This window comes from Cynocephalus volans, chromosome 13, assembly GCF_027409185.1.
Source record: "Cynocephalus volans isolate mCynVol1 chromosome 13, mCynVol1.pri, whole genome shotgun sequence".
Classification (NCBI taxonomy): Eukaryota; Metazoa; Chordata; class Mammalia; order Dermoptera; family Cynocephalidae; genus Cynocephalus; species Cynocephalus volans.
Window position 1 is genome coordinate 110,160,519 of NC_084472.1, and position 27,091 is coordinate 110,187,609.

General features: G+C 36.0%; 1 protein-coding gene across 1 annotated transcript in view; it reads left to right on the plus strand.

Moving 5' to 3' along the window:
- ADAM9 (ADAM metallopeptidase domain 9) overlaps window positions 1-27,091 on the plus strand; it is a 121,068-nt gene that overhangs the window by 23,644 nt on the left and 70,333 nt on the right. The window contains exons 9-11 of the mRNA XM_063077413.1: window positions 243-412; window positions 2,722-2,803; window positions 3,325-3,458. Coding sequence (XP_062933483.1) covers window positions 243-412; window positions 2,722-2,803; window positions 3,325-3,458 — 386 coding nt within the window. The remainder of the gene's footprint in view (window positions 1-242; window positions 413-2,721; window positions 2,804-3,324; window positions 3,459-27,091) is intronic.

The following is a 27,091-nucleotide window of genomic DNA, read 5'->3' on the forward strand; positions in this document are numbered from 1 at the left end:
TCCAGAGTTTGCATATTTTAGAATATAAGATAAAAAGGATTTTGAATCTCTATTACTATCTTTTATGGATAAGGAAGCTGACTCTGGAGAGGTTAGAGTCTCATTGTGTTAAATTTTTTTTTTATTTGGAGGTGGGGAGTCCTGTTTTTGATATAACTAGTTATGTTACTTCACATAGTTAAAAGATTTTTCTAGTATTCTTTAATATATTTTATACACTTTTATTTCTCTTTTCTTCCTAGATGTATATTATGTTAAATATTCGAATTGTGCTAGTTGGACTGGAGATTTGGACAAATGGAAACTTGATCAGCATAATTGGAGGTGCTGGTGATGTGTTGGGGAACTTTGTACAGTGGCGGGAAAAGTTTCTTATAACACGTCGTAGGCATGACAGTGCACAGCTAGTTCTGTAAGTGGTTTTTTAAAAAAGTGCTATTAATGAAACGGTCAGAATAATAATTTTTGCTTATTTTTTTTGTATTAGAATTCTCTTAAGGTTTGGATGTATTCATTTAAATGAGGCAAACTTAGTTTGATATCATAGGATAAGTTGTGACATTATAATAATGAGACCTGTCTTCTGTGTTGGATTTCCCATCACATTTATCCTGTGTCCTTCTTCTTTCTTGGGTTTACTTATCTTAGTGTATCATGTTTTTTAGTTGCTTTTTGTGAAAGGGTATGTGGAAAGAAAAAATTTTGACCTCTTGTCTGAAAATGCGTTTTCACAGCCTCAGAACAAAATTTAAAGATTATCTCAGTTTGATCTCTGATTATCCTATCCTAGGTCCTAAGTAACTCAGTCTTTCAGAGGTCTGCTTTCTAGTTTGTTTTGTAACTTTTTGATTATTTGGCTGGATATAAAATTATAAGCATGTAATGTTTTTCCTTCACAATTTTGAAGGCATTGCCCTGTTGTCTTTTTCCAGTCTTACTACTGACAAGCCCGAAACCGTTATGATTCCTGATCCTTTGTATTTTTTCCCCATCACTGGAAACTTGTAGAATCTTTTCTTGGTTCCCAGGCTTCTGCATTTTTCCTGATGATATGTTTTTGTGTAGGTCTTTTATCCCCTTATTATGTTGTGTTAGTGGGTAATTTCAATCTGGAAGCAGATGTTCTTCAGTTTTAGGAATTTTTCTTAAATTATGTTGTAAATGATTTTATTGTCTATTTTCTTTTTATTCTTCATTTCTTCTGGGATTCCTTTTATTTGTCAATTGGGTTTCTTGTCCTGGTCCTCTTAATTTTTTTTCTCTTTCTTCCCTTTGTTTTCTCTTGTTAACGTGGGTCGATTTAATGCAAATCACTGAAAGTGCCTAAATAGGCTTTTATGGCCTCATAATCACAAGTCTTGGTCCAGACCTTTTTATTAGTTTTTAGTAAGATTGCACATGCAAGTATCCTTGTACCAGTGAGAATACTATCTAGTTCACAAAAGACCAAAAGGAGCAGGCGGCAAGCATACTCCTTGTCAAACTATGCTTACAAACTACCTTTCCCCCCATTTGTTAGGTCTCCATCTCTCCTGATAGAGACATTTCCCAGCTGTTTGATGATTCTTGGTTGGCTGTTTGTAGTTAAAAATGGTATCCTAAAAAGACTTTTGGAAACTTTGAGTACATGAATGGGTCTTGTACCTGTGGTGTTCACTGTAGGGTGATCTGGCTGGAATGTTTCCTTGGCAACCCCCTTATGTCAATACCTCTAGTTCTGTCTTTTTGATGCCCTGCAGAAGGATTCATTTGTTCATTTAAAAGATATTTATTGGGTATATTCACTGGAATATAACAGTAAACAAAGTAGACAAAAATTCCTGCTCTCATGGAGTCCATATTCTGGTGGAAGAGATTGGCCATAAATGAGATAAATAAGTATGTATAGAATGTTAAGTAATGTTAAGTGATAAAGAGGAAAAATAAGACAGGGAAGTAGACATAACAGTATTGGAGGAATGAGGAGGAAATACGAGGTAACGTGGCTGAGGAAAGCCTCACTGAGGTGACTTTTTTTTTTTAAAGATGACTGGTAAGGGGATCTTAACCCTTGACTTGGTGTTGTCAGCACCACGCTCACCAGTGAGCTAACTGGACATCCCTATATGGGATCTGAACCCGTGGCCTTGGTGTTATCAGCACCACACTCTCCCGAGTGAGCCACGGGACGGCCCTCTGAGGTGACTTTTGAGTAAAGACCTGAAAGAAGTTGAGGGAATGATTTAGGGGTGTACATTGGGGAAGATAGTTCCAGGAAGAGGGAATAGGTCCTGCGATACCTGTGTGGGGTGTGATTGAGGAACAGTGTGGAGACCGTTGCGATCCTCCCCGTTCATTGTGCTCAGTGCCTGGCGGCCTCCTATGTGCGTATAGTCCTTGAGCTGGTCTGTCTCTCACTGAAATTTATTGAATAAATAAATGTAATGCATTTTAGGCAAGGTTTCATCTAGAAAGTTTATAAAAAAACAACTTGGCTGGGTATCTAGAAGGTTTCTTCATTTGTTTGAAAAAATTTTTTAAAAAGCATTTTTAATGTTAATCTCATTCTCTGATAATAAAAAAGAGATAAGGCATAACTATATTCTGAATTTAAAATGTTATTTATTTTTGCCATTCTTCTCCCAGTTGGTTCTCTCAGTCCAGTTAAGATTACCCATAGAAATAGGAGTAATGTGTTCCTTTTTCTCCAAGTACATTTATAACTTTTACCTTTTCATTTAGAAAGAAAGGTTTTGGTGGGACGGCAGGAATGGCGTTCGTGGGAACGGTGTGTTCGAGGAGCCACGCAGGTGGGATTAACGTGGTACGTTGTTCTTGACGTTCAACTTCGGCTGCCATGTTAGCACACTAGCAAGCATTTGTTGACTCTGTAGTTCCTCCCTTGGTCCTTAAAATGATACTTTGTCCTTATTACGAGGGACACAGTAGAAGTGGCAATGTTCTTCCCTAGAGACTGGATCAGGTTTTCTAATATTTGTTATACATTTATTAGCTTTTTACTTTTTATGTGTAAGGAAACAGAGGCTCCATTTGAGAGAACTGAATTAGAATTGTCAATTTGTTTTCCCATACACTACTATAAGTAATCTATTAGTGCTAAAGTAATTGATCTGTTGCTTAAAGGATCCATCTCCATCATCAGTATGTGAGTCCTACCAGTTGCTTACTACACTGAAATGTATAAAGACTGCTGTTGGACGCTCGATTTATAATATAGACTGTCAATACAGTGAATAAATTTCTTCTTGTGAAAAAATAATCTGAGACACAAAACATTTTCTTTTTGTTCAGAAACCTAATTAATACCTTCCTGTGTTTGGACAGTTTGGGCAAATCCCTGTGGAGACATTTGCGTCCATCGTTGCTCATGAATTGGGTCATAATCTTGGAATGAATCATGATGATGGGAGAGATTGTTTATGTGAAGCAAAGAGCTGCATCATGAACTCAGGAGCATCGTGAGTAACTGAGTTCCTTCTGATTATTCTTAATATGGTATTGTAGTTTATTTCTTAAACTGATGGATACTCATGCCTATGCTGAAAAAATAGAAAAAGTTATTCCTGGTTTTCTGAAATTAATTGCATGATACATCAATTAGAAGTCTGTTTTTTCATTAAATAAATAATTCCAGAGAGCCTTAGGGAAGAAACATTTATGTAGGCACAAATATATAAGTGCACTCTTCTGTAAACCAATTGACAAACCAAAAGAGTATACGAACACGGAGAGTTTACATCTGAATTAGAAATTAGGGAAGCATTTCTGCTAGATTCAGTGCAGATTGGATTGAATTGAAGGACTGTATGAAAAATTTTCTCACGAAACTTCTTTTTGAAAAAGTGCTGTGTTGTTACTATGTTAGAAGAAGAAATCCTAACATATTCCCATTAATAAACCACGTTTTATAGAGATAAAGGTGGGAGGAAAGACAGAGAGAAGAAAGAATAGTTAACATTTATTAAGCTCTTTTTATAGTTAGGCCTTATTCTAGGCACTTACAGATATCAACTCACTTATTGTTCAGCAATCTAGTGAGGTGTAGGTACTTTGTTATCTCCATTTATGGATGAGGAAACCGAGGACACATCCTAATTCTTGACTAGGATTTGAAGTCAGGAGGTTTGGATCCAGAGCCTGTGATTTGATCTTCGAACCTCTTCCTTTGCCAGAGTTTAAAAATAATGCCAGAGTTCAAGGGTTGGTTGGGCTTCTTTCTGATGCATATTCATCATAATATAACAAGGTTCCTTCCTAATTTCATAGGTAGTAGTCCCAAGAAGAGGACTAAATATAGCCACAGTGAATATGTGAAGTAGAAGCTAAGCCTGAGAGAAAGTTAGATATGAGAGATGGTAATCTGTAACAAGCACACTGTGGAGTATCTGCAGCCCGAAGCGCTGGTCCTCCTTCCTTCCTCCCTCAGGCTCCTCCAGCACTGACAGAGTAATAAAAACTTCCCCTAACCAGCCCTTGAGCTGCAGACCTGAGAGTACAATTCTAAGCACGTGTTGGTGTAAAAGGAAGCACTTAAACAGAATTTACACTGTTTTGGAGCAAATACTAGGCTCAGAAATAGATATGGAAGAATTAAAATAGTGCTTACGAGACACCATCCTTCATTAAAAAAATATTATATGCATAAGAAAATTCATATGTTTGTAAAAGATTTCCTGTAGGATAGGAAGGTAAATTTAGCATTTGATTTGGCCGGCAGTGAAGTTAAAGAAGACATGAATTCAGGGAAATAAGAAATGAATAAAGAGCAATGAGAAGATAAGAGCTTAAAATGGACAAAGAAGCACTCAGAGTCAAGGATGTGGTGTCATGAAGCAATGCCACAGTGGAATTTAAAATAGCATAAGAAGCAGTGAAACCCATGCTTTATTCATTCACTCATCAAGTTTTCATTGAGTATTGACTGTGTGCCAGACTTTGCTTTAGGCATTTGGAATACCTTAATGAATTAGATAAAGACTTACCCTTCAGGGAGTTTACATTTTAGTGAGGAAGACTAACTATAAACATATGAAGTAAATCAATTATATGGAATGCTAGAAGGTGGAGAGTGCTATGGGAAATAACATGGAGCAGGATCTGGAAGACTGGGAGGCCTGGGTGGCAGGCGGTGAGGCAGAGCAGGCTTCATTCTCCTGCCACAGTGTGGGGAGACTGGATGACAACAGACACCCCTAGATGAGCTGGTAGTTTAAAAATACTCTCCTAAGCAAGTCTTGTGTCAAGGAGACCTAAGGTATAATTAAAATATTTTGAAGAGAATGGTATTATAAATATTATATTTAAAACTCACTGCCTATTGAAACTTAAACATGAAAGTAAGATGATCTTAAATGTAAGGTGATACACTATTTTCCCCACAAGAAGAATCAAACAGAAGTGTTTTTTGGGATAACTTGAATGTATGGACTTCCTAGGGACGTATAGATGTAAGGGGAGGGAAACTTACTGGATCTTGGAGAAAGTAGCCATCACTGTAGGAGAGACTGACCCTATGGGAGTTAAGGTAGAGGGGCACTGCCAACATGAGGGGACCCAAGAGAGAAAGGGTCCAGGGGATTAATCAACCTTATTCTCCTACCGACTTCTTATCTCTGCCAGTGCCTCTTTTTGGTCACATTTAGTTGGATGTAGTCCACATAGGTCAATCTTCAAAGCACAGAACATAGAGGAGAAGACTGGGTTTAGGATTTGGAGGGGAAATCATAAAATGGCCAGCAGACATGATACTCATTATCAGTACTATGCTTTATCTTGTTTTGGAAGTTCTAGCTGATGTGATGAATAAAGAAAAGGTTTAGGAACAAATATTTGAAAAGAAGGGGCAGTTATTTGCAGATTATATGATTATCTAGTTTTGAAAAGCAAAGGAATTAATTAAATAGTATTAGAAATATAGTTTTGAAATAAGTAGGGTCCCAATAAATCAATTATAACCATTTTGAAAAATGAGGGGGGAAAAACCTGTTGTTATTTCCCCAAATTCTAAATATCTCAGCATCAACTTAACAGGAGATATGTAGGACTTGTTTAAAGAAGATACAGAAGTTTGCTGAAGGCCATAATAGATAATTTGAGTTAAAGGCTGTGTGGTTTTATGAGAAGACTAGATATTGGAAATATATCTGTCTTCAAATTAATTTATAAATTTAATGAAATTTCAGTCAAGTTACAGATGTTTTTATATTACTTTCATTTTGGAACATGACAAAATGAATTTAAAGTCAATTTGAAAGAATAATTATTAAAAAAAGCAGCCCCCTGAAGAATGCTGTCAGTTACTCAGTATTACCATGTTTTGGAAAAGTATGATATTAACTCAGATTCATAGTAAACATATCAGTAGAGTCATACTAAAAAACCCAGAAATAATAAAATTGACTTTTATAAACATTTTTATTGTGGTGAGATCACTTACCATGAGATCTACCTCTTTATAGATTTTCAGGTGTACAATGCAGTATTGCTGTCTGTAAGCACAGTGTTGTACAGCAGATCTCAAGAACGTGACGAATATCTTGCATAACTGGAATTTATACCTGTTTACCGGCAATTCTCTGTTTCCCTCTTCCCCCAACCCCTGACAACCAATTTTATTCTTTGCTTCCATGAGTTTCACTATTTTAGACACATCATGTAAGTGTAATCATGCAGTATTTGTCCTTCTGTGTCTGGCTTGTTTCACATAACATGACCTTCAGGTTCATCCATCTTGTTGCAAATGGTAGTATTTATTTACTTTTTAAGGCTGAATAGTATTTTATTGTATGTATATAAAACATTTTTTTAATCCTTTCATCTGTAGGTAGACATTTGGGTTGATTCTATATCTTGGCTATATTGTGAGTACTGCTGCAATGAACATGGGGTGCAGATGTCTCTTCAAGATCCTGATTTCAATTATTTTGGATATATACCAAAAAGTGGGATTGCAGGATTGTATGGTAGTTCTCTGTTTAATTTTTGGTGGAACATCCATACTGTTTTCTGTAGTTCCTGTACCATTTTACAGTCCTACCAACAATGTGTAAGGATTTCAGTTTCTCCACCTCCTCAGCCACAGTTTTCTTTTGTTTTTTTGCTTATGGTATTTCTCATAAATGTGAGGTAATATCTTATTGTGGTTTTGCATTTTCCTGATGATCCATGATGTTAAGCACCCTTTCATATACCTGATGGCCATTTATAAGTCTTTGGAGAAAAGTCTATTCAAGTCCTTTGCCCATTTTTAATTGGGTTATTACTTTGTTTGCTATTGAGTTGTAGGAGTTTCTTATGTATTTTGAATATTAAACCATTATCAGATATATGATCTCCAAATATTTTCTCCTATTCCATAACTTGCCTTTTTACTGTATTGATTGTTTGCTGTGAAGGCGCTTTTTGGTTTTATGTAGCCCTGCTTGTTGTGCCTTTGTTGCCTGTGCCTGTGGTATCACATCCATGAAATCATTGCCAAGACCAATGTCATGGAGCATTTATCCTATGTTTTCTTCTAGAAGTTTTACAGTTTCAGATCTTATGTTTATGTCTTTAATCCATTTTGAATTAATTTTTGTGTATGGTGTGACATAAAGGTTCACTATGGGTAGAATCGTGTCCCCCAAAGGTTCATGTATTAATCCTCACTGTAACAGTGTTTAGACTGGGAAATCCTAGTATGGTAATTGAAGGGTGGGACCTTTAAGAAGTGATTAGTTTGTGAGGACCATGCCCTACTGAATGTATTAATCCATTCGTGGAGTTACAAGTTTATGGTTTAATGGGTGTGGTTCTGATGGATTTATAAGGAGAGCTTGCTCAAGCCATTTGCCATGCGACACCCTACATTGCTGTGAAGAGTCATCACCCACCAATACCTCACCAGATGTGTTCCCTGACTTCTCAGCCTCAGAAACTATAAGGAATAAATTTTATTTCTTCATAAGTTACCCAGTTCCAGCTATTTCCTTATAGGCAACAGAGATGGACTAATACAGGTTTCAATCTCATTTTTTTGCTTGTGGATGTGCAGTTTTCCCAGCACTATTTGTTGAAGTGACTGCCTTTTCCTCATTGTGTATTTTTGGCTCCCTTGTCAAAGATCACTTGACCATATATGCCTGGATTTACTTCTGGGTTTTCTATTCTGTTCCATTGGCTTATGTGTCTGTTTTTATGCCAGCACCATACTGTTTTAATTACTATAGCTTTGTAATATATTTTAAAATCAGGACGTGTGATGCTTCCAGCTTTGTTTTTCTTTCTCCAGATTGTTTTGGCACCTAAAGATCCTTTGTGGTCCCATATGAATTTTAGAATTGTTTTTCTTATTTCTGTTAGAAATTCCATTGGGATTTTGATAGGGATTACGTTGAATCTGTTGATCACTCTGGCTAATATGGACATTTTGCCAATATTAATTCTTCCAGTCCTTGAACATGGGATGTCTTTCCATTTATGTGTATCATCTCTGATTTTCTTTTAGCAATGTTTTGCAGTTTTTAGTGTGCACATCTTTTGTGTCATTGGTTAAGTTTATTTCTAAGTGTTTTATTATTTTTGATGCTATTGTAACTGGCCTTGCTTTCTTAATTTCCTTTTTGTGTAGTTGTTAATGTATAGAAATGCAACTAATTTTTGTCCATTGGTTTTTTATCCTGCAACTTCCCTGAATTTATTAATTAGTTACAACAGTTTTTTCTTGGTGGAGTTTAGGTTTTTCTATATACGTGGTCCTGTCATCTGCAAACACGGATAATTTGACTTTTTCCTTTTTAATTTGGATGCCTTTTATTTTTTTTTCTTATCTGATTTCTCTGGCTGGGACTTCCAGTGCTATGTTGACTAGAAGTGGCAAAAGTGGGCATTCATATCTTGTACCTGATATTAGTGGAAAAGCTTTTATTTTTTCACTGTTGAGTGTGATGTAGCTGTTGGCTTTTCATATATGGTCTTTATTATGTTGAGGTAATTTCTCTCTATAGTTTGTGGAGAGTTTTTATCATGAAAGAGTGTTAAATTTTTCAAAACTTTTTGCATCTATTGAGATGATCATGTGATTTTTATCCTTGTTTCTGTTAAAGTAGTGTATCACACTAATTGATTTTTGTATGTTGAACCATCCTTGCATCTCAGGGATAAATCCCACTTGGTCATGATGTATGATCCTTTCAGTGTGCTGTTGAATTTGGTTTGCTAGATGGGGATACTTCAAAAAGTTCATGGAAAGGTTCTCATTATCTTTTAATTCTGTTTTTCCATGAATTTTTTGAGGTACCCTCATAGTTTGTTGAGGATTTTTGCATCTATGTTCATCTGAGATATTGGCCTATAATTTTCTTTTCTTGTTGTATCTCATCTGGCTTTGGTATCGGGGTGATCCTGGCCTCATACAATGAGTTTGGTTAACCTACACTGACACATCATAATCTCCCAAAGTCCATAGTTTACGTTAAGGTTCACTCCTAGGGTTATATGTTCTATGGGTTTGGAGAAATGTATAATGACAGATAACTCATAATTATGGTATTGTACAGAATATTTTCATCACCCTAAAAATCCTCTGTGCTCCATCTGTTCATCCCTCCCTATCCCTCCAGCCCCTGGCAACCACTGATCTTTTTACTGTCTCCATAATTTTGCCTTTTCTAGAATATCATATAGTTGGGATCATACTTTTTAGATTGGTTTCTTTCACTTAGTGATATATATTTAAGGTTTTTCCATGTCTTTCCATGGCTTGACAGCTCATTTCTTTTTAGTGCTGTGTAAATATTTCATTGTCTGGATGTACCAGTTTATTTATCGATTCATATACTGAAGGACATCTTGGTTGCTTCTCAGCTTTGACAATTACAAAAAGATTTGTTGTAAGCATTTGTGCATAGGTTTTTGTGTCGACATGTTTTCAACTCCTTTAGGTAAAATGCCAAGGAATGCCATTGCCAAGATCACATTGTAAGAATATGTTTAGTTTTGTAAGAAACAGCCAAACTTTCTTCTAAAGAGGCTGTGCCATTTGGCCTTTCCACCAGCAATGAATGATAATTTCTGGTGCTCCATTTCCTTGCCAGCATTTGGTGTGTAAGTGTTGTGGATTTCAGCCAGTCTTATGGGTGTGTAGTGGTGTCTTGTTTTAATTTGCATTTCCCTGATAGCATATGATGTCTTTTCTTGTGATTATTTGCCTTCTGCATAATTTTTTTGAGGTGTTTGTTAAGGTTTTTGGACCAGTTTTTACATATATCTTCTTTGAGGTGTCTGTTAATGTGTTTGGCCTATTTTTAAATTGGGTTCTCTTATTTTTTAGTTTTAAGAGTGCTTTGTATTATTTTAGAGAAAGTCCTTTATCACATGTCTTTTGCAAATATTTTTTCTAGTCCGTAGCTTGTCTTTTCTCAATCTGTTAATTTTGTCTTTCACAGAGCATTTTAAATTTTAATGAAGTTAAGTTTATCAGTTCTTTCTTTCATGGATCTTGCCTTTGGTCTTGTTTCTTAAAAGTCATTGCATATCCAAAGTGATCTAGGTTTTCTCCTATGTTATCATCCAGGAGTGTTGTAGTTTTGCATTTTACATTTAGGTCCGTGATCCGTTTTGAGTTAAGTTTTGTGAAAGGTGTAAGATCTGTGTGTAGATTCATTTTTTTGCACATGGATGTCTAGTTGTTCCAGCACCATTTGTTGAAAAGACTGTCTTTTCTCTATTATATTGATTTGACCTTTTGCCAAAGATCAGCTGGCTGTTTTATGCAGGTCTCTGATGGAGTTTGGATGTGTTGTCCCCTCCAGAACTCATGCAGAAATTTGATCTCGAATGTTGCAGTGTTGGAAACTGTGAGTCATGGGGGTGGATCCCTCATGAATGAATTAATGCTCTCCCTGGGGGAGGAGGGGCAGTGAGTGAGTTCTTGCTCTATTAATTCCCGTGAGGACCCTGGCACCTCCTTCTCTCTCTCTTGCTTCCTCTCACCATGTGATCTGCTTGTTCCCGCCGGCTCCCTGCCACTTTCTGCCATGAGTAGAAGCAGCCTGATCAGGCCCATGCCAGATGCAGCTGTCCCAGAATCATAAGCCAAATAAACCTCTGTTCTTTATAAATTACCCAGTCTCAGGTATTTTCTGTTATAGCAACACAAAACGGACTAAAACAGTCTCTTTCTGGGCTCTGTTTTGTTTTAGTGATGTTTGTTTATTCTTTTGCCAATACCACACTTTCTTAATTACTGTAGCTTTATAGTAAGTCTTGAAGTTAGGTGATGTCAGCCCATGACTTTGTCCTTCTCCTTCAATATTATATTGGCTATTCTCTGTCTTTTGCTTCTTCGTGTAAATTGTAGGAACAGTTTGTCAGTATCTACAAAATAATTTTCTGTAATTTGTTTGGGATTGCATTCAGTATATAGATCAAGTTGGCACGAACTGACATCTTGACAGTATTGAGTCTGCCTATTCATGAACATGGAATCTCTATTTATTTTGTTTTTCTTTGGTTTCTTTTGTCAGAGTTTTGTAGTTTACTCATATAGATCTTATACATATTTTGTTAGATTTATACCTAAGTATTTAATTTTGGGGGTGCTAATGTAAATGATATTGTGTTTTTAATTTCAAATTCTTGTTCATTGTTGGTATATAGGAAAGCAATTGACCTTTGTATATTAACCTTGCTGTAATAGCTTATTAATTCCAGGAGGTTTTTTTTTTTTTTTTTTTTTTTTTTAATTCTTTTGGGTTTTCTACATATCATCTATGAACAAAAAGTTTTATTTCTTCCTTTTCAATAAGTGTACATTTTCTTATTACATTAGCTAGGACTTCTGGTATGATGTTGAAAAGCAGTGATTAGAGGGGACATCTTTGCCTTATTTCTGATTTAGTAGGAAAGCTTTGAGTTTCTCACAATTAAGTATGATGTTAGCTGGAGATTTTTTGTAGATATAAGTTGAGGAAGTTCCTTCCCCTCTATTCCATGTTTATTAAGATTTTTTTTAAAAATCAGGAATAGGTGTTGAATTTTGTCAAATACTTTTTCTACATCTGTTGATATAATCATGTGATTTTTATTTTCTAGTCTGTTGACATAATGGATTACAGTAACTGATTTTTTATTATTGAACAAGCCTAGCATACCTGGGGTAAATCCCACTTAGTTATGGCATATAATTCTTTTTATACATTGTTGGATTTGGTTTGCTAATATTTTCTTGAGGATTTTCACATCAATGTTCACAGAGATATTTATTGGTCTGTAATTTTCTTTTCTTGTAATGTCTTTGTCTGGTTTCAGTGTTAGCATAATGCTGGTCTTACAGAATTAGGAAGTATTCCCTCTGCTTCTATTTTCTAGAAGAGATTGTAGAGAATTGGTATAATTTCCTTTTTTAAATGTTGGTAGAGTTCACCATGTCCCATTTGGGCCTGGGACTTTCTGTTTTGGAAAGTTATGTAGTATTGATTCAGTTTATTTAATAGATTTTGATAGAGGCCCATTTAGATTGTTTCTTCTTGTATGAGTTTTGGCAGATTATGCCTTTCTGGGAATTGGTCTGTTTTATCTAAGTTTTCAAATTTGTGTGCATAGAGTTGTTCATAGTATTCCTTGATTATCCTTTTAATGTTTATGGGATCCGTGGTGACGTTTCCTCTTTCACTTCTCATATAAGTAATGTGTGTCCGCTCTCTTTTTTTTCTCAGTTAGCCTGGCTAGTCTTATCAATTTTATTGATCTTTTCAAAGAACCAGCTTTTGGTTTTGTTGATTTTTTTTTTCTATTTTTTTCCTGTTTTTGGTTTTATTGATTTCTGCTCTAATTCTTATTATTTCTTTTCTTCTTCCTACTTTGGGTTTAATTTGCTCTGCTTTTTCTAATTTCCTAAAGTAGAAGCTTATTTATTGTTTTTAGATCTTCATTTTCTCATATATGCACTGAATGCTATAAATTTCTTTTTTAGTACTGCTTTTGCTGCTTTCCATAAATTTTGGTATGTTGTGTTTCCATTTTCATTTATCTCGAGATATTTCTTAATTTCTTCTCTGACCCATTGGTTCAGAAGTGTGTTGTTTAATTTCTATATATTTGTAAATTTTCTAGTTTTCTCTCTACTATTGAATTCTAGTGTCATTCTTTTGTGGTCAGAGAAGATACTTGGTATGATTTCAGTCTTCTTAGATTTGTTATGTCTCGTTTTGTGGCCTAACATGTGATCTGTCCTGGAGAAGGTCCTGTGTGTGTTTAAGAATGGATATTCTGTTGCTTTCAAGTGGAGTGTTCTGTATAGGTCCATTTGGCTTATGGTGTTGTTCAAGTCTGGTGTTTCTTTATTGACTGATTTTTCTATCCATTATTTAGAGTGGGATATTGAAATCACATACTATTATTGTGCTGCTGTTTATTTCTCCCTTCAGCTCTGTCATTGTTTGCTTTATATATCTAGGTTCTGTGATGTTGGGCGAATATATGTGTGTAATTGTTATATCTTCCTGGCAGATTGACCCTTTTATCATTTTGTAATGTCTCTGTTTTTTTCTTGTGACAATTTTTGACTTATGGTCTATTTTGTCTGATATAAATATAGCTCTGCTCTCTATTGGTTACAATTTGCATGGAATGTCTTTTTCACACTTTCACTTTTAGCCTATGTGTTCTTAGATCTGTAGTGAAACTCTTGTAGACAGCATGTAGTTGGATCTTTTTTTTTTTTTTAATCTATGTATCATGGTGTGTAGTTTCTTGGAAAGTTTAATACATTTATAGTAATTATTGATATGTAAGGATTTACTGTTGTCTGTCTTGTAGCTCTTTGTCTTTTCCTCTCTTACTGTCTTCCTTTGTGTTTTGTTGATTTTTTTTGTGTTGATATTCTTTCATTACTCTTTCTTTTTCTTTTGTGTAACTTCTGTAGATTTTTTTGTGGGTATCTTAGAGTTTACATAAAGTATCTTGTAGTTTTAACAGTGTATTTTAAGGTGATAATAACTAATAGCATACAAAAATCCACGTATTCAACACTTTAACTTCTCCCTTCCAACACACTTTGTGTTATTGTTGTCATAGTTTTCACCTATTAATACTGTGTATCTTTCAACATATTTGTAGCTATAGTTATATTTTATACTTTTAACTTTTATACTAGAATTAATAGTGATTTACTCACTACCATTAATAGTAATTCAGTTATTCTATATTTGTCTATATATTTATCCTTACTAATGAGTTTTGTACTTTTTTGCACTATCATGTTGCTGTTCTGTGTTCTTTTGTTTCAAGTTGAAAAACTTCCTTTAGCATTTCTTGTAAGTGAGGTCTAGTTGTGATGAACTTTTTCTTCTTGTGTTTTTCTGGGCAAGTTTTCATCTCTCTTTTACATTTGAAGGACAGTTTTGCCACGTATAGTCTTCTGCATTGGCATTTTATTCCCTTTGCTACTTTGAATACATCATCCTACTCCCTCTAGCCTGCAAGATTTCTGCTGAAATATCTGCTCATAGTCTTACATGAGGTCCCTTGTTGGTCCCTTGTTCATGATGAGTTGCTTTTTTTCTTGCTACTTTGAAAATTCTCTTTGTCTTTGACCTTTGACTATTTGACTTTATGTGTTAGTGTAGATTTCTCTTGGTTCATCTTGTTAGGGTCTGTTGAGTTTCTTGGATCTGGATGACCATTTCCATTCCCAGATTTGGGAAATTTTCAACCATTATTTCTTTGAATAAATTTTCTGTTATGTTCTCTGTCTCTTCTCCTTGTGGGACTCTCATAATGTGTGTAATGGTCTGCTTGATGGTGTCCCATATTAAACTGCCTTTAGTCTTTTTCATTTTTTTTTTCTTGCTCTTCTGACTGGATAATTTCCAATGGCTCTCTCAGTTAGCTGATTTTTTCTTCTTCTTTATCTCGTGTGCGGTTGAACCCCTCTGTTGAATTTTTCAGTTTAGTTATCCTGTTCTTTGTCTCCAACATTTCTGTTTGGTTCTTTTAAAAATTTTATTCCTCTTTGTCAGAATTCTCCCTTTGTGCAGTGCTTTCCTGAGCTCATTGATCATTGTTGTAATGGTCATTTTAAATTCTTTGTCAGATAATATATCTCATTTCATTAGAGTTACTCTCTGGAGTTTTACCTTGTTCATTTGCTTGGATTGTGTTTTCCTGTTTCTTCATTTTTTTTTTTTTTTACTCTTTCTGTTGGTGTCTGTGCATTAGTAAAAACTCCACTTCTTCCAGTATTCCTGGATTCACCTTATAATGGAGAACTTAACCAGTCAACCTGGCTTGTCCTGTTATGGGCTTCTCAAATCTCTGTGCTAGTTCAAACTGTCTTTTTCTTTTTAGCAGCCCTCAGGCATTTTACATATTCCAGGTCCCATCAGATCTCTGATGCACCAAAGCCAATTGTCTTAGTCCATTTTTTCTTTTTTTTTTTTTAAAGATGACTGGTAAGGGGATATTAACCCTTGGCTTGGTGTTGTCAGCACCACATTCAGCCAGCAAGCGAACCAGCCATCCCTATATAGGGATCCGAACCCATGCCTTGGTGTTATCAGCACCAAACTCTCCCGAGTGAGCCACGGGCTGGCCCTGTCTTAGTCCATTTTTGTTGCTATAACAGAATACTTGAGACTGAGCATTTTATAAAGAAAAGAAATTTATTTGGCTCACAATTCTGTTGGCTGGAGAGTTCAAGATTGGGCAGCTGCATTTGGCAAAGGCCTTAGGCTGCTTCCATTCATGGCAGAAAATGGAAATGGAGCAGGCATGTGCAAAGAGATCACATGGCGAGAGAGGAATCAAGAAAGAGAGAGAAACCGAGGAAGTCAGACCCTTTATAACAACCTGCTCTCACAGGAGCTAATCTGTTCCCATGAGAGTGAAAATTCATTCACCCCATGAAAGAGCATTAATCTGTTCATGACAGATCTGCCTCGATGACTCAAACACATCCCACTAGGCCCCACCTCTCAGTACTGTTACATTGGGGACCAAATTTCCACATGCATTTTGGTCGGGACAAACCATATCCAAACTATAGCACCAGTCCCTTATGTAGTTCCCGGAGAAGTTGGTACTCTTGGTATTGTGGTCCATGTCTTTCCCTTCTCAGGGAGAATCCAGGAGCTGGGAATTACATCTCCTCACTCTGCATTGAGTCAGGGAGAGGAACTGTAGCAAGTGCCCACTTCCTAGTTCAAATTACTTCTTTGTTCTCTGTAGCTCCCAGGAGAATAATGTATGATGGGTGCTGCCAAGTCTCTGAGACAGGTAAGCTAGAAGCCAGTCCTTCAGGTACTACCTAGACAAGTTGGGATGATAGGTGTGCCGTTCAATTCCTTTGCTCCTTGGGGACAACCTGGGAGCTGGGGGTTCTCTCCTGATTGTATGGCCCTGTTCTGGGGGTGAGGATTTCTGTGAGAGAGTGTCTCTGGTTTTTCTACCAGTTTTGGTGGTATTGCTGTTTTATATTCATCTGGAGTCTCAGGAACCTCTTAGCTAGTTTCTGGATTTCTCACAAAGGGGGTTGATCTGTGTGTTGGTGTTGAATAAGTGTGTCCTTCCGGGGGTGGGAGTGGGGGTTGGAGAGAATCTGGGGCTTAGTGGTCTGCCATCTTGGTGATATAACTTTATAATTGACATATTAATTAATCAATTAATAATAATAATAATAATAATAATTATTATTATTATTAACACTTAACAGTTTATTTCTTATTCTCAAAAAGTCCACTGCAAGTCTGTCAGCTCTCCAGGGCAGATTCCTTCTAAGCAGTGACTTAGAGATCCAGGTTGCATCCATCTTGTAGGTAGGCCATTTGGAACACATTGCTTGTAAGTCATCCTGACAGGTAGAGAGAACTGGAGGGTCATGCAGTCGAAAGTTCAGGGAATACAGCTGGTGAGGGTCTTGGTGGTGGCAACAGTGACCCAGGGGTCTCACATTGCAAGATGGTGGAAGCAGAGAGAGCAGAGAGAGAAAGATAGAGTCTCCTCTCTCTCCTTTTAAAGCCCTCAGAATCACACCCCTGACCACCATTTTTAATCCATTCAGTACCTCATGGTCCTATAATCTAATCACCTCTTCAAGGCTCCACCTTTCAATTACCTTAAGAGGATTTCCCACCCTCTTAACAGTCACAGTGGGGGCTAAGTTTCTAATACATAAAGCTTGGGGAACACAATTCAAGCTTCAGGGAGTTTTGGGGGGACATAACTCAATCCACTACAAATACAAACTATTGCTAAATGTGATAGTTTTTATCAGCATATACATACAGATATGTTTTTAGGAAGCAGTTGATATTATGAAGCTCCAGAGTGATCTAACATGGCCTTACTATAATGTTCCTATTACTGAGAGATTCTGGTACAGTGATTCCACTGCAAAAATTTGGGGAGCCAACATGTTATTTATCTACTAGATGTAGATTGAGTTTCCTTAAGATTGTTGCTCAGAATTTTCAGTCATTTCAAGGGTTTCCTGCTCTATGGGGTCTGGTACTTTAGAATTATTGTATCCTTTGGTGGTTTTTTTTTTTTTTTTTTTTGTATTTGTAGTTTCTCTATGATGATGTCTGATCATCTGGTAGAGCAGTTTCTTTTTCTGATACTCTGGAGTGGGCTTTGAGGAGAGAGACTTCTTCCTGTAGGTGTGTTTTATATTGACTGTTGAGTAGGATGTTTTAGTATTGGTTCCAGGTAGATGAAGTTGTATATTCTCTGTGTCCTCCGGGTACTTTCAACCGCATTTGGTGTTGGAGTAGCATGTGAGTGCCTCTGGCCTTAGTGATTCCTTGCTGAGGTTTGTGACATTGTGTTGGGTTGTCAAGGATGTAGGCGAGGTCTTGAGTTCTTGAGAGAAGTGCCTGGGTGTCCTCTCATTCTTTGGCTGGGTTGGGTGACCCTGGGTGGGCTTGTTGGCACGCCGGCTGGTGTCCCATGACCCTGGTAGGTGCACTGCAAATTTTCTTCCTTAAGAAAGACCTTCTAAAGAGAACTTTGGCTATCCTGGGTTTCTGAAGTCTCCAGGGGTTCTCTGTGTGTCTCTCTCTGGATCAGAGTATTTGTGTGGGCTGCCATGTACCTCCCACCGCCAGGTGCTCTACTGTGGCGGGCAGTGTAATTCCATCTGTGGGTTGGGCCACCGGGTTGCAGTCTGCACTTGCTCCCCTCTTTCCCCAGGCTCTGCTGGTGATGCTCTTTGTGTCGGTGCGGTTGATTGGTTAGTGAGCTGCCTGCATGGTGGCCGTGGATGCGGCTGTGGCAGTGGGCTGCTCCTGTTGTGGCAGGCTGCTGTCGTGGTGGTGGCGGCTGTGGTGGACCAGTAGCGCCTCTGTTCCTAAGATCCCTGTGCTCCTCGATGCTGCTAATTTTTGTGAGGCGATTTTGTACTCTACAACTTGACTGAATCTGTTTATTAGTTCTAACAATTTTTGGTGGAGTCTTTAGTATTTTCTATATGTAATGTCATACCATTGTTGACGTGGCATCAAGTTGTTCCCGAAGCTGCAGCTTTACCTCCATTGGGCACTGGGTCCTTCTGAAAGCAGAAGCCCCTGTTCTTCCTGGAGAAGTAGCACCAGAATCTGTGGGGTCTTGTAGAAGCAGTGGCAAAGCCCCCTCTTCAGCCTTCAGAGCCCCAGACAGGAGCTGTTTTCTACCGTGGACATGGTCAAGTTGTCCTGAAGCCAAAGCGGGGCTGCATCAAGTCTGTCCCGAAGCAGAGGAAGCTCTTGTCCTCATTGTAGATGCAGTGCCAATGTCCTGTGGTAGTCATTTTCTTTCTTTATAGTTTTGGCACCTAAATTTGATTACTAATCACTTTGGTTTTTGCCCATTTTGAAGTCTAATCATAAAATAGATTAAATAGAATAAACAGAATTACACAGTGTATTTCCTCTTGTGTGTAGCTTCTTTTGGTTAATATTGTGTTTGTGACGTTTGTCCATCCTGGTGTGTATAGCAGCAGTACATTCATTTTTGTTGTTCCCATCTTTTTTGGTTTGAGCGTTGTCCCCTGGGATTTTCAGTTCCTTGTTTTCTTCAGTTGTACCTGAGGCAAAATAAACTTAGTGGTAGGAGACTGTCAGAGGTGTCAGGAATTGCCCACATTAACTCCGTTAAAATCGAGGAGGGTGGGGGCGGGGCATGTGATATGGGACACAATGAGCACTCATTGCATACCTAACCAACAGTTTATGTTGTCTGCTTTAACTGTTAGCTAATAAGTTGGGTGTACAGTGGTGGTATTAGTCTGTTTCTGTTGCTTATAACAAAGTACAGGGAACTGGATGATTTATAAGAAAATGAAGTTTATTGCTTACAGTTTCAGTTGCTGGTCCAAAGTCCAACATCCAGGGAACACTTATGGTGAGTTCAGGCCTTCTTTGCTGGTGGCTTTACAGCAATGCATAAGTCTCACATGGCAGAAAATGGTGGAGCAGAGAGAGAGAGAGAGACTCTGTGTGTTTTCCTTTTAAAGTCCTCAGAACCAGTCCCTGATCACCATTATTAATTCGTTCACTACGGCATGGTCCTACAGTCTAATCACCTCTTTAAGTCCTCACCTTTTAATTACCGTAGTAGGATTTTCCATTGTCTTTTCAGTCACAGTGGGGACCAAGTTTCTAATCCATAAAACTTGGAGGACACAAGTCAAGCTTCACTGAGTGGACTGAATGTCCACTGCAGTGGTATTTTATATGCTTTTGCTTTGCGTTTCCTTGATTACTAATGAAATTAGATAAGGTCACCTGTTTACATTTGTGGGCCTTTTGCATTTCCTCTGTTGTGGAGATAATCAGTTTCCTCCCAGTTTTTCTATTGGGTTGTTTTTCTTATTATTGATTTGTAGAAGTTCTTTAAATAAATTTTTTGGTGACTTTTAATAAGAAGTTTTTAATTTATAATTTTAATATAGTCATATATCAGTCTATTCCTTTATGACTGTTGCTTTTAGTGTTTTGTTTAAGAAATTGTTTCCTAACTGGTGTCATGGAGATATTCTTCTATATTGTCTTCCAAACACTTAATCTGTTTTGCCTTTTATATTTAGGTTCTTTACCCACCTAGAATTACCATTTGTGCATTATAAGGTGGAGGTCAACTGTGTAAGGTAGAGGTCAAGTTTTTTTCCAATATAAATGTGTTGTTGAATTGGCATCATTTATTAAAAAGACTTTGCCTTCACTGCTGCTTTGCAGTGTCAACTTTGTCATAAATCAAGTGTTCATTAACATATTATCACTAGTTTATTTGTCTGTATGTACATCAATACTGCACTATTCTAATTTCCACAGCTTTATAATAGGTTTTAATATATAAAGTGAGTTCTTCTATCTTGACCTACTTGTTTAAGTATATCTTGGCTATTTCTGGCTTTCTCATGTAAATGTTGGAATTAGCCTGTGAAGTTTCATGGTGACTCTTATTGGCATTTGATTGGTATCTTGTTAAATCACTAGATTAGTCTAGAAAGAGTTAACATCTTTTCAGTACGGAGTCTTCAAGTCAGTGATCTTCTTTATTGCCTTTTATACAGGTTGAGCATACCTATCTTAAAAATATAAAATCTGAAATGTTCCAAAATCCTAAATGTTTTGAACACTGACATGACTCACACCTCTCGTTCCAAGCATTTCAGAGAAGGGATACTCAAGTCGTAATAGTGACGATGAAGGTGATGTTTATAAAAAGTGCCTGTAGACGACATGGTTAAGATGCGTCATGGGTTTGTTGAAGGACTTAGAGCAGATGCATTCATAACAGAACAAGAAATCATGTAACTTTATAAAATCAAAGAGAGACTTCTGAGACAAAAATTGTTGTTAATGAGGCAGATGCCTCTACAGGAAACATTTAAAAATCCGTTCACCAGAATGCCTTTCATCTCTAGAGGACCCACTACCTAGTCTCTCAACTGCATCTGATGCCTCTTCTTTAAAAAAAAAAAAAAAAAAAAGTATGTATGTATGTATATATATATATATATAGAGAGAGAGAGAGAGAGAGTACAGTAGCCTTTTAATCAAAACAGCATGGTAGGTGGAGACTGAAGTCCTGCTGTTATTTGTTGTTGCTGTTGTTTTACAGCTGATACAGGTGTTCTGGTGATACTACTGTGCTGCTTTGTTACCTGTACACATTATTTTTCACTATATTAATGGAAGGTCCTCTTTTTTACTATTAAGTACTTACATGTGCATAAGTGTAAAAAAGTGATTGCTTATTGTTTTAGTCCGTTTTGTGTTGCTATAACAGAATTACCTGAGACTGAGTAATTTATAAAGAAGAGAGGTTTATTTTGCTTACGATTCTGGGACAGCTGCATCTGGCACGGCCTCAGGCTGCTTCTACTCATGGCAGAAAGTGGCAGGGAGCTGGCTGGGACAAGCAGATCACATGGCGAGAGGAAGTAGGAGAGAGGAAGCAAGAGAGAGAGAGAAGGTGCCAGGATCTTTTTTAAGCAATGAGCTCTCACGGAAACTAATAGCGGAAGAACTCATTCATTAATCCCTCCTCGCCCAGGGAGAGCATTAATCCATTCATGAGGCATCTGGCCGCATGACTCAATCAGTTTCCAACACTGCCCAGGCATTGGAGATCAAATTTCCACATGAATTTTGGAGGGGACGACACATCCAAACTCCATCACTTATTGTTAGCATATCAGTTCAGAGTCAGGAATGATGGTGATGCCAAAGAATTCACGTGAGTGGCTGAGATCATGGCACCTTTGCTTTCTGATGGTTCGGTGTATACAAACTTTGTTTCATGCACAAAGTTATTAAAAATATTGTATAAAATTACCTTAAGGCTATGTGCTATAAGGTATATATGAAACACAAATGAATTTTGTTTTTAGACCTGGGTCGCATTCCCAACAGAGCTCATTATATATTCAGATATTCTAAAATTTGAAAAAAATCCAAAATCTGAAACACTCTGGTCCTAAGCATTTTGGATAAAGGATACTCAACCTGTAATATATATATTTTTTCTGTAGTGATTTAAACTTCTTTGGTTAGTATTATTCCTATACTTTATATTAAATATCTATTTTTAAAAAATTCATTTTCTAATTCTTTATGGGGAACAAAATTGACTTTTGTATATTGATTTTGTATCCAGGAAACTTATAGTTATATGTTAGTGCTAAAAAAGATGCCTGTCAATTTTTTTTGACTTTCACTTAAATTTTTTGAATTTTTACTTATGTAGTCATATCATCTTGCAAGAATGATGGTTTCGTTTTTTCCATCAATCCTAATATCTTTTATTTATTTTTATTATCTTTCATTATTTTATTATCTATCTGGCTAGGACCTGCTATACAATATTTAACTAGAAGTGGTGGTTTTCAGCATTTCTACACTAAATATTATGTTTGCTGAAGTTTTTGTAGATACCTTTATTGGGTGAAGGAAGTTCATTTAAGAACAAATAACTGTTGCAAAGTATCTGTGCTAGGCCCTATGAAGGTACTTCAAAAAGTTCATGGAAAGATTTGTATTATCTTTTAATTCTATTTTTTCTTGGACTTTTAAAGTATTTATTTATTTTAAATAAATTAATTTATTTAAAAATGTTGACTCACATGATGATGGAGACTGACTAATCCCAAGATCTACAATCTGCAAGGAGGAGACCCAGGAGAGTCGATGGCATAGTTTTAGTTCAAGTCTGAAGGTGTGAGAACCAGGAGAGCCAGAGGTGTACGTTCCAGTGTGAAAGCCAGCAGGCTTGAGACCCAGAAGAGCTTTTTCAGTTAAGTGTGAATGCAGGAAAAGAACAGTCCCAGCTCCAAGGCAGTCAGGCAGGAGGAGTTCTCTTGTTCTTGGGGGAGGGTCAGGCTTTTTGTCTATTCAGGCCTCAGATTAGATGAGGCCCACCAACATTAGGGAGGGCAATCTACAGGACTCTGTCTACTGACTTAAATGTTAATCTCACCCAAAGATACCCTTACAGATGCATCCAGAATGATATTTGACCAAGTATCTGGGCACTCTGCAGCCTAGTCAAGTTGACTCATAAAATTAACCATTATATGGTTGCTCTCTACCTTGTCAGCAATTGCTGTAGTTCATCTTCTAGATTGTAACCATTCTAATAGTTGTGTTTTCATATCTCAGTTTTGTTTTAATTTGAAATTCTGTAATGACATAAGACATTGAGCATCTTCTTATATGCTTATTTGCCATCTGTATATCTTCTTTGGTGAAGTTTCTGTTTAGATCATTTGCCCATTTTAAAAATCAGGTTTTCTTATTGTTGAGATTTTAATTCTTCATATATTTTAGATAACAGTCCTTTATAAGATGTGTTTTGCAAATAATTTCTTGCAGTCCTATTGTGTTATTTTCTAAAGTGTCTTTGCAGACCTGAAGTTTTAAATTTGAATATTAAATACATAATATTAATTTTTTCATGGGTCATGACCTGGGTTTTTTCCTGTGTTATCTTCAGGAATTTTATAGTTTTGCATTTTACATTTATGTCTGTGATCCATTTTGAGTTGGTTTTTGTGAAGGATGTAAGGTCTGTGTCTGAGTTTATTGTTTTTAGATGTGGATGTCCAGTTGCTCCAGCAATATTTATTGAAAGGACTATCTTTTCTCCATTGTGTTGGTGTGCTTTTTTGTCAAAGATCATTTGAGTATAGTTGTGTGAATCTCTTGGGCTCTCTGTTGTGTTCCACTGATTTATTTGTGTATTCTTTCACCAGTACTACACTATCTTGATTACTGTAATTTTATAGCAAGTCTTGAAGCCAGGTAGTATCAGTCCTTCAACTTTGCTCTTCTTTGATATTATCTTGGTTATTCTGGGTCTTTTGCTTCTTCAAGTGAACTTAGAATTGTCTTGTCAATATCCTCAAAATAATTGGCTGGAATTTTAATTGGGATTGTATTGAATCAATAGATCAAGTTGGGACAAACTGACATCTCGACAGTATTGAGTCAGCCTATCCATGAACATGGAATATCTTTCTATTTATTTAGTTCTTCTTTTATTTCTTTCATCAGAGTTTTGTGGTTTCCTCATATAGATTTTATACATATTTTGTTAGATTTAAACCTGTTTTTTTTTTTTTTTTGGAGTGCTAATGTAATGATATTGTGTTTTTAATTTAATTTTATTTAAAAAATATTTTTATTATTTTTAATTGACATGTAATAATTTTACATATTTATGGAGCACACTGATTTTTGATACATGTATACATGTGTAATCAAATCTGTGTAATTAGCATATCTATCACTGCAAACATTTATCATTTCTTTATGTTGAGAACATTTGAACTCCTTTCTTCTAGCCATTAGAAAATATATAATAAAGTATTGGGTTTATTTTTTGCATCTGGCCAGTACAAGGATCAAACCTGGACCTTGCTGTTATCAGTACCACATTCTAACCAACTGAGCTAACTGGCCAGCTCTAAATTATTGTGTGTTTAATTTTTAATTCCACCTGTTTATTGCTGGAATAGAAAAGCAGTTGACTTTTGTGTATTATCCTTAGGTCCTACAACATTGCTATAATTGATTTTTAGTTCCAGGAGTTTTAAAAAATTATGTATAGACAATCATGTCATCTCTGTACAAAGATAATTTTATTTATTTCTTCCTAGTCAGTATGTCTTTTATTTCTGTTTTCTTATTTTCCTGCATTAGCAAGGTCTACCAGTTTTCTGATATCAATTCAGCATCCTCAGATTAAAAATAAAACCAGAGTGTGCTTTTTAAAATCTTTTTACTTTGAACTTTTCTTTATTCTTACGTTTTATATATGCTTCTAAACAATGTATATTTTTTATTTTCTAATCCAGCTTGAAAATGTTTGTCTTGTAATTGTATCATTTAAAATGTGTTTATCTTTACTGTGATTACTGATATGCTATAGTTAATTAGTCTAAATGCCATTGATTATAAGATACACTATTTTTTACATACCTCTAAGAAAGAAGGAAATGTGATGCCAGTTAAATTCGTAATTCAATTGTAAGATGAATCTCAATTTCAGAGTTATTTAAATGTGAAAAGAATATGTTTTAGAATCCCTGAATTATGTATTTGAGTTTAAATTTACCATCTTCTGTCTTTTTTACTTGTCTTGTATGTTAAAGTTCTTTTAAAAAGTCTTTGGTCTTGTTTTTTTTAATTGATAAAGTATTTTTAATATTTACTCTTTCTCCTCTATCAGAATGGAAGTTATGCTGTCTTTTATATTTTTTTAACAAAATTTACCCTAGAAATTATAATATGTTCTTGATTTATCATGTCTATTATTAAATCATATCCTTCCCCTACACCATTCAAGAATTTGAGAGCATTTTAACTTCATCTGTCATTTTCTTGACTTGTGTGTGAGGAAAATATTATTATTTAGTGAACATTGTTTATCACTGTTGATTTAGATATTTTTTTTTTTTCTGACCGGTAAGGGGATTGCAACCCTTGGCATGGTGTGGTCCGCACCACGCTCAGCCATTGAGCGCACCAGCCATCCCTATATAGGATCCGAACCCGCAGCCTCGGCTCTACCAGCGCTGCACTCTCCTGAGTGAGCCACGGGGCCAGCCCTTGATTTAGATTTTAATCACTTCCATTGCTGTCTGGTCCTCTTGCATCTCTGTTTCTCAATTTGATAAAATTTTTCAATTTGCTCAAAGAACCTCTTTTGAATTTCCTTTAGTGTGTATTTGCTACTACTCTTGTCTTTTAGGTTTTGTTTTCTTTCCCTTGATTATGTCTTTATCTCTCTTTTATTCTTGAGGATATTTTTGTTAAATATGGGCTTCTAGATTGTCAGTTATTATCTTTCATCATTATTGGTTATTTTTTCCATAGTCTTTTGTCTTCCATGTTGCTGTTGAGAAGTCAGCTATCAGACTGCTATTCCATTGAAGTGAATGTCTCTTTACCTCTGGCTATTTTCACAATTTTCTTTTTAAGCTTTTTTTTTTTTTTTTTTTTTTGGAAAGTTTCACTATTATGTTCACATTGTGGAAAGAGAAAATATAACATGCATATACACATACATGTATGCATTTATATCCTGCTTAGGAATTTTTTTGGTGTTTTAAAGTTTGTGGCCTGATATTTTTCATCGGTTGTGGAAAATACTCAGCCATTATGACTTAACATACTGCTTTTTTGCATATTGCCGGTGTTCATAGTGCCTCCGCACATTTGCTATTTCTTTTCTCTTTCTGTGATTCCAGTGAACTGTGTACAAGACCTCACTGTCTCCTTTGTCTCTTATCCTTTTTTGTATATTTCCTATCATTTTCTGTTTCTTGGTAATTTCTTCTGAAATTTTTCATTTCATTAATCTTGTCTTCATATGTGTTTAGTTTATTGTTAAACCTATTAATTGAATTATTAATTTTACTTACTTTAGTATTTCATTTGTCAAATTTTTATCTGGTTCTTCTTCAAATCTGATATATTAGTTTTGTGAGTTTGTTTTCTGCCCAAATTTTCAAGCTTCTCATTTTTCTCTCTGACCATAACAAGTGTAGATGTTTTATGATTATTGTGTCATAATGTTAGTATCATGAGACTACTGGACTGCATCTGCTGTTTTTTGTTTCTCATGGGTACTTTGTGTTTTCTTGTTATGTTCTGATAGTAGATAAGCCATTGTATTTGAAAAATTTTTTGTAAGAATAATTTTTGAACTATGATGATGTTATCCTAGGTAGTAGTAAATATTCTTTTTTTGAGGGCAATTTCCCACCCTCTACTTTACATGCTATTTAATAAACATCAATTGCATGCTCATTTTGTCAGGCCTTTTTTAAAAATGCAAGTGATATAGGTGTTTGGTTTTTTTTCCCCCTGGTAACTTAGTCATTTGGGTCCAGTTCTGTTTAATAAAATGGATAATCTAACTTTGTAATAGGATTTTTGTTATTATTCATGATATTTTGGGGGCCCAGTAGTATCCTTTTCACACTCTGCTCTTGGAATTCTGAAAGTGTGAGATGCTCTTCCTGGAAGGTGCCTTTCTAGAGCGTGTCTTTCTTAACTCTCCCCCTCAATGCCACGTGCATCCAAAAGCCTCCATAATCAGGTGTTCTTTTTCTTAATCTAATAAAGAC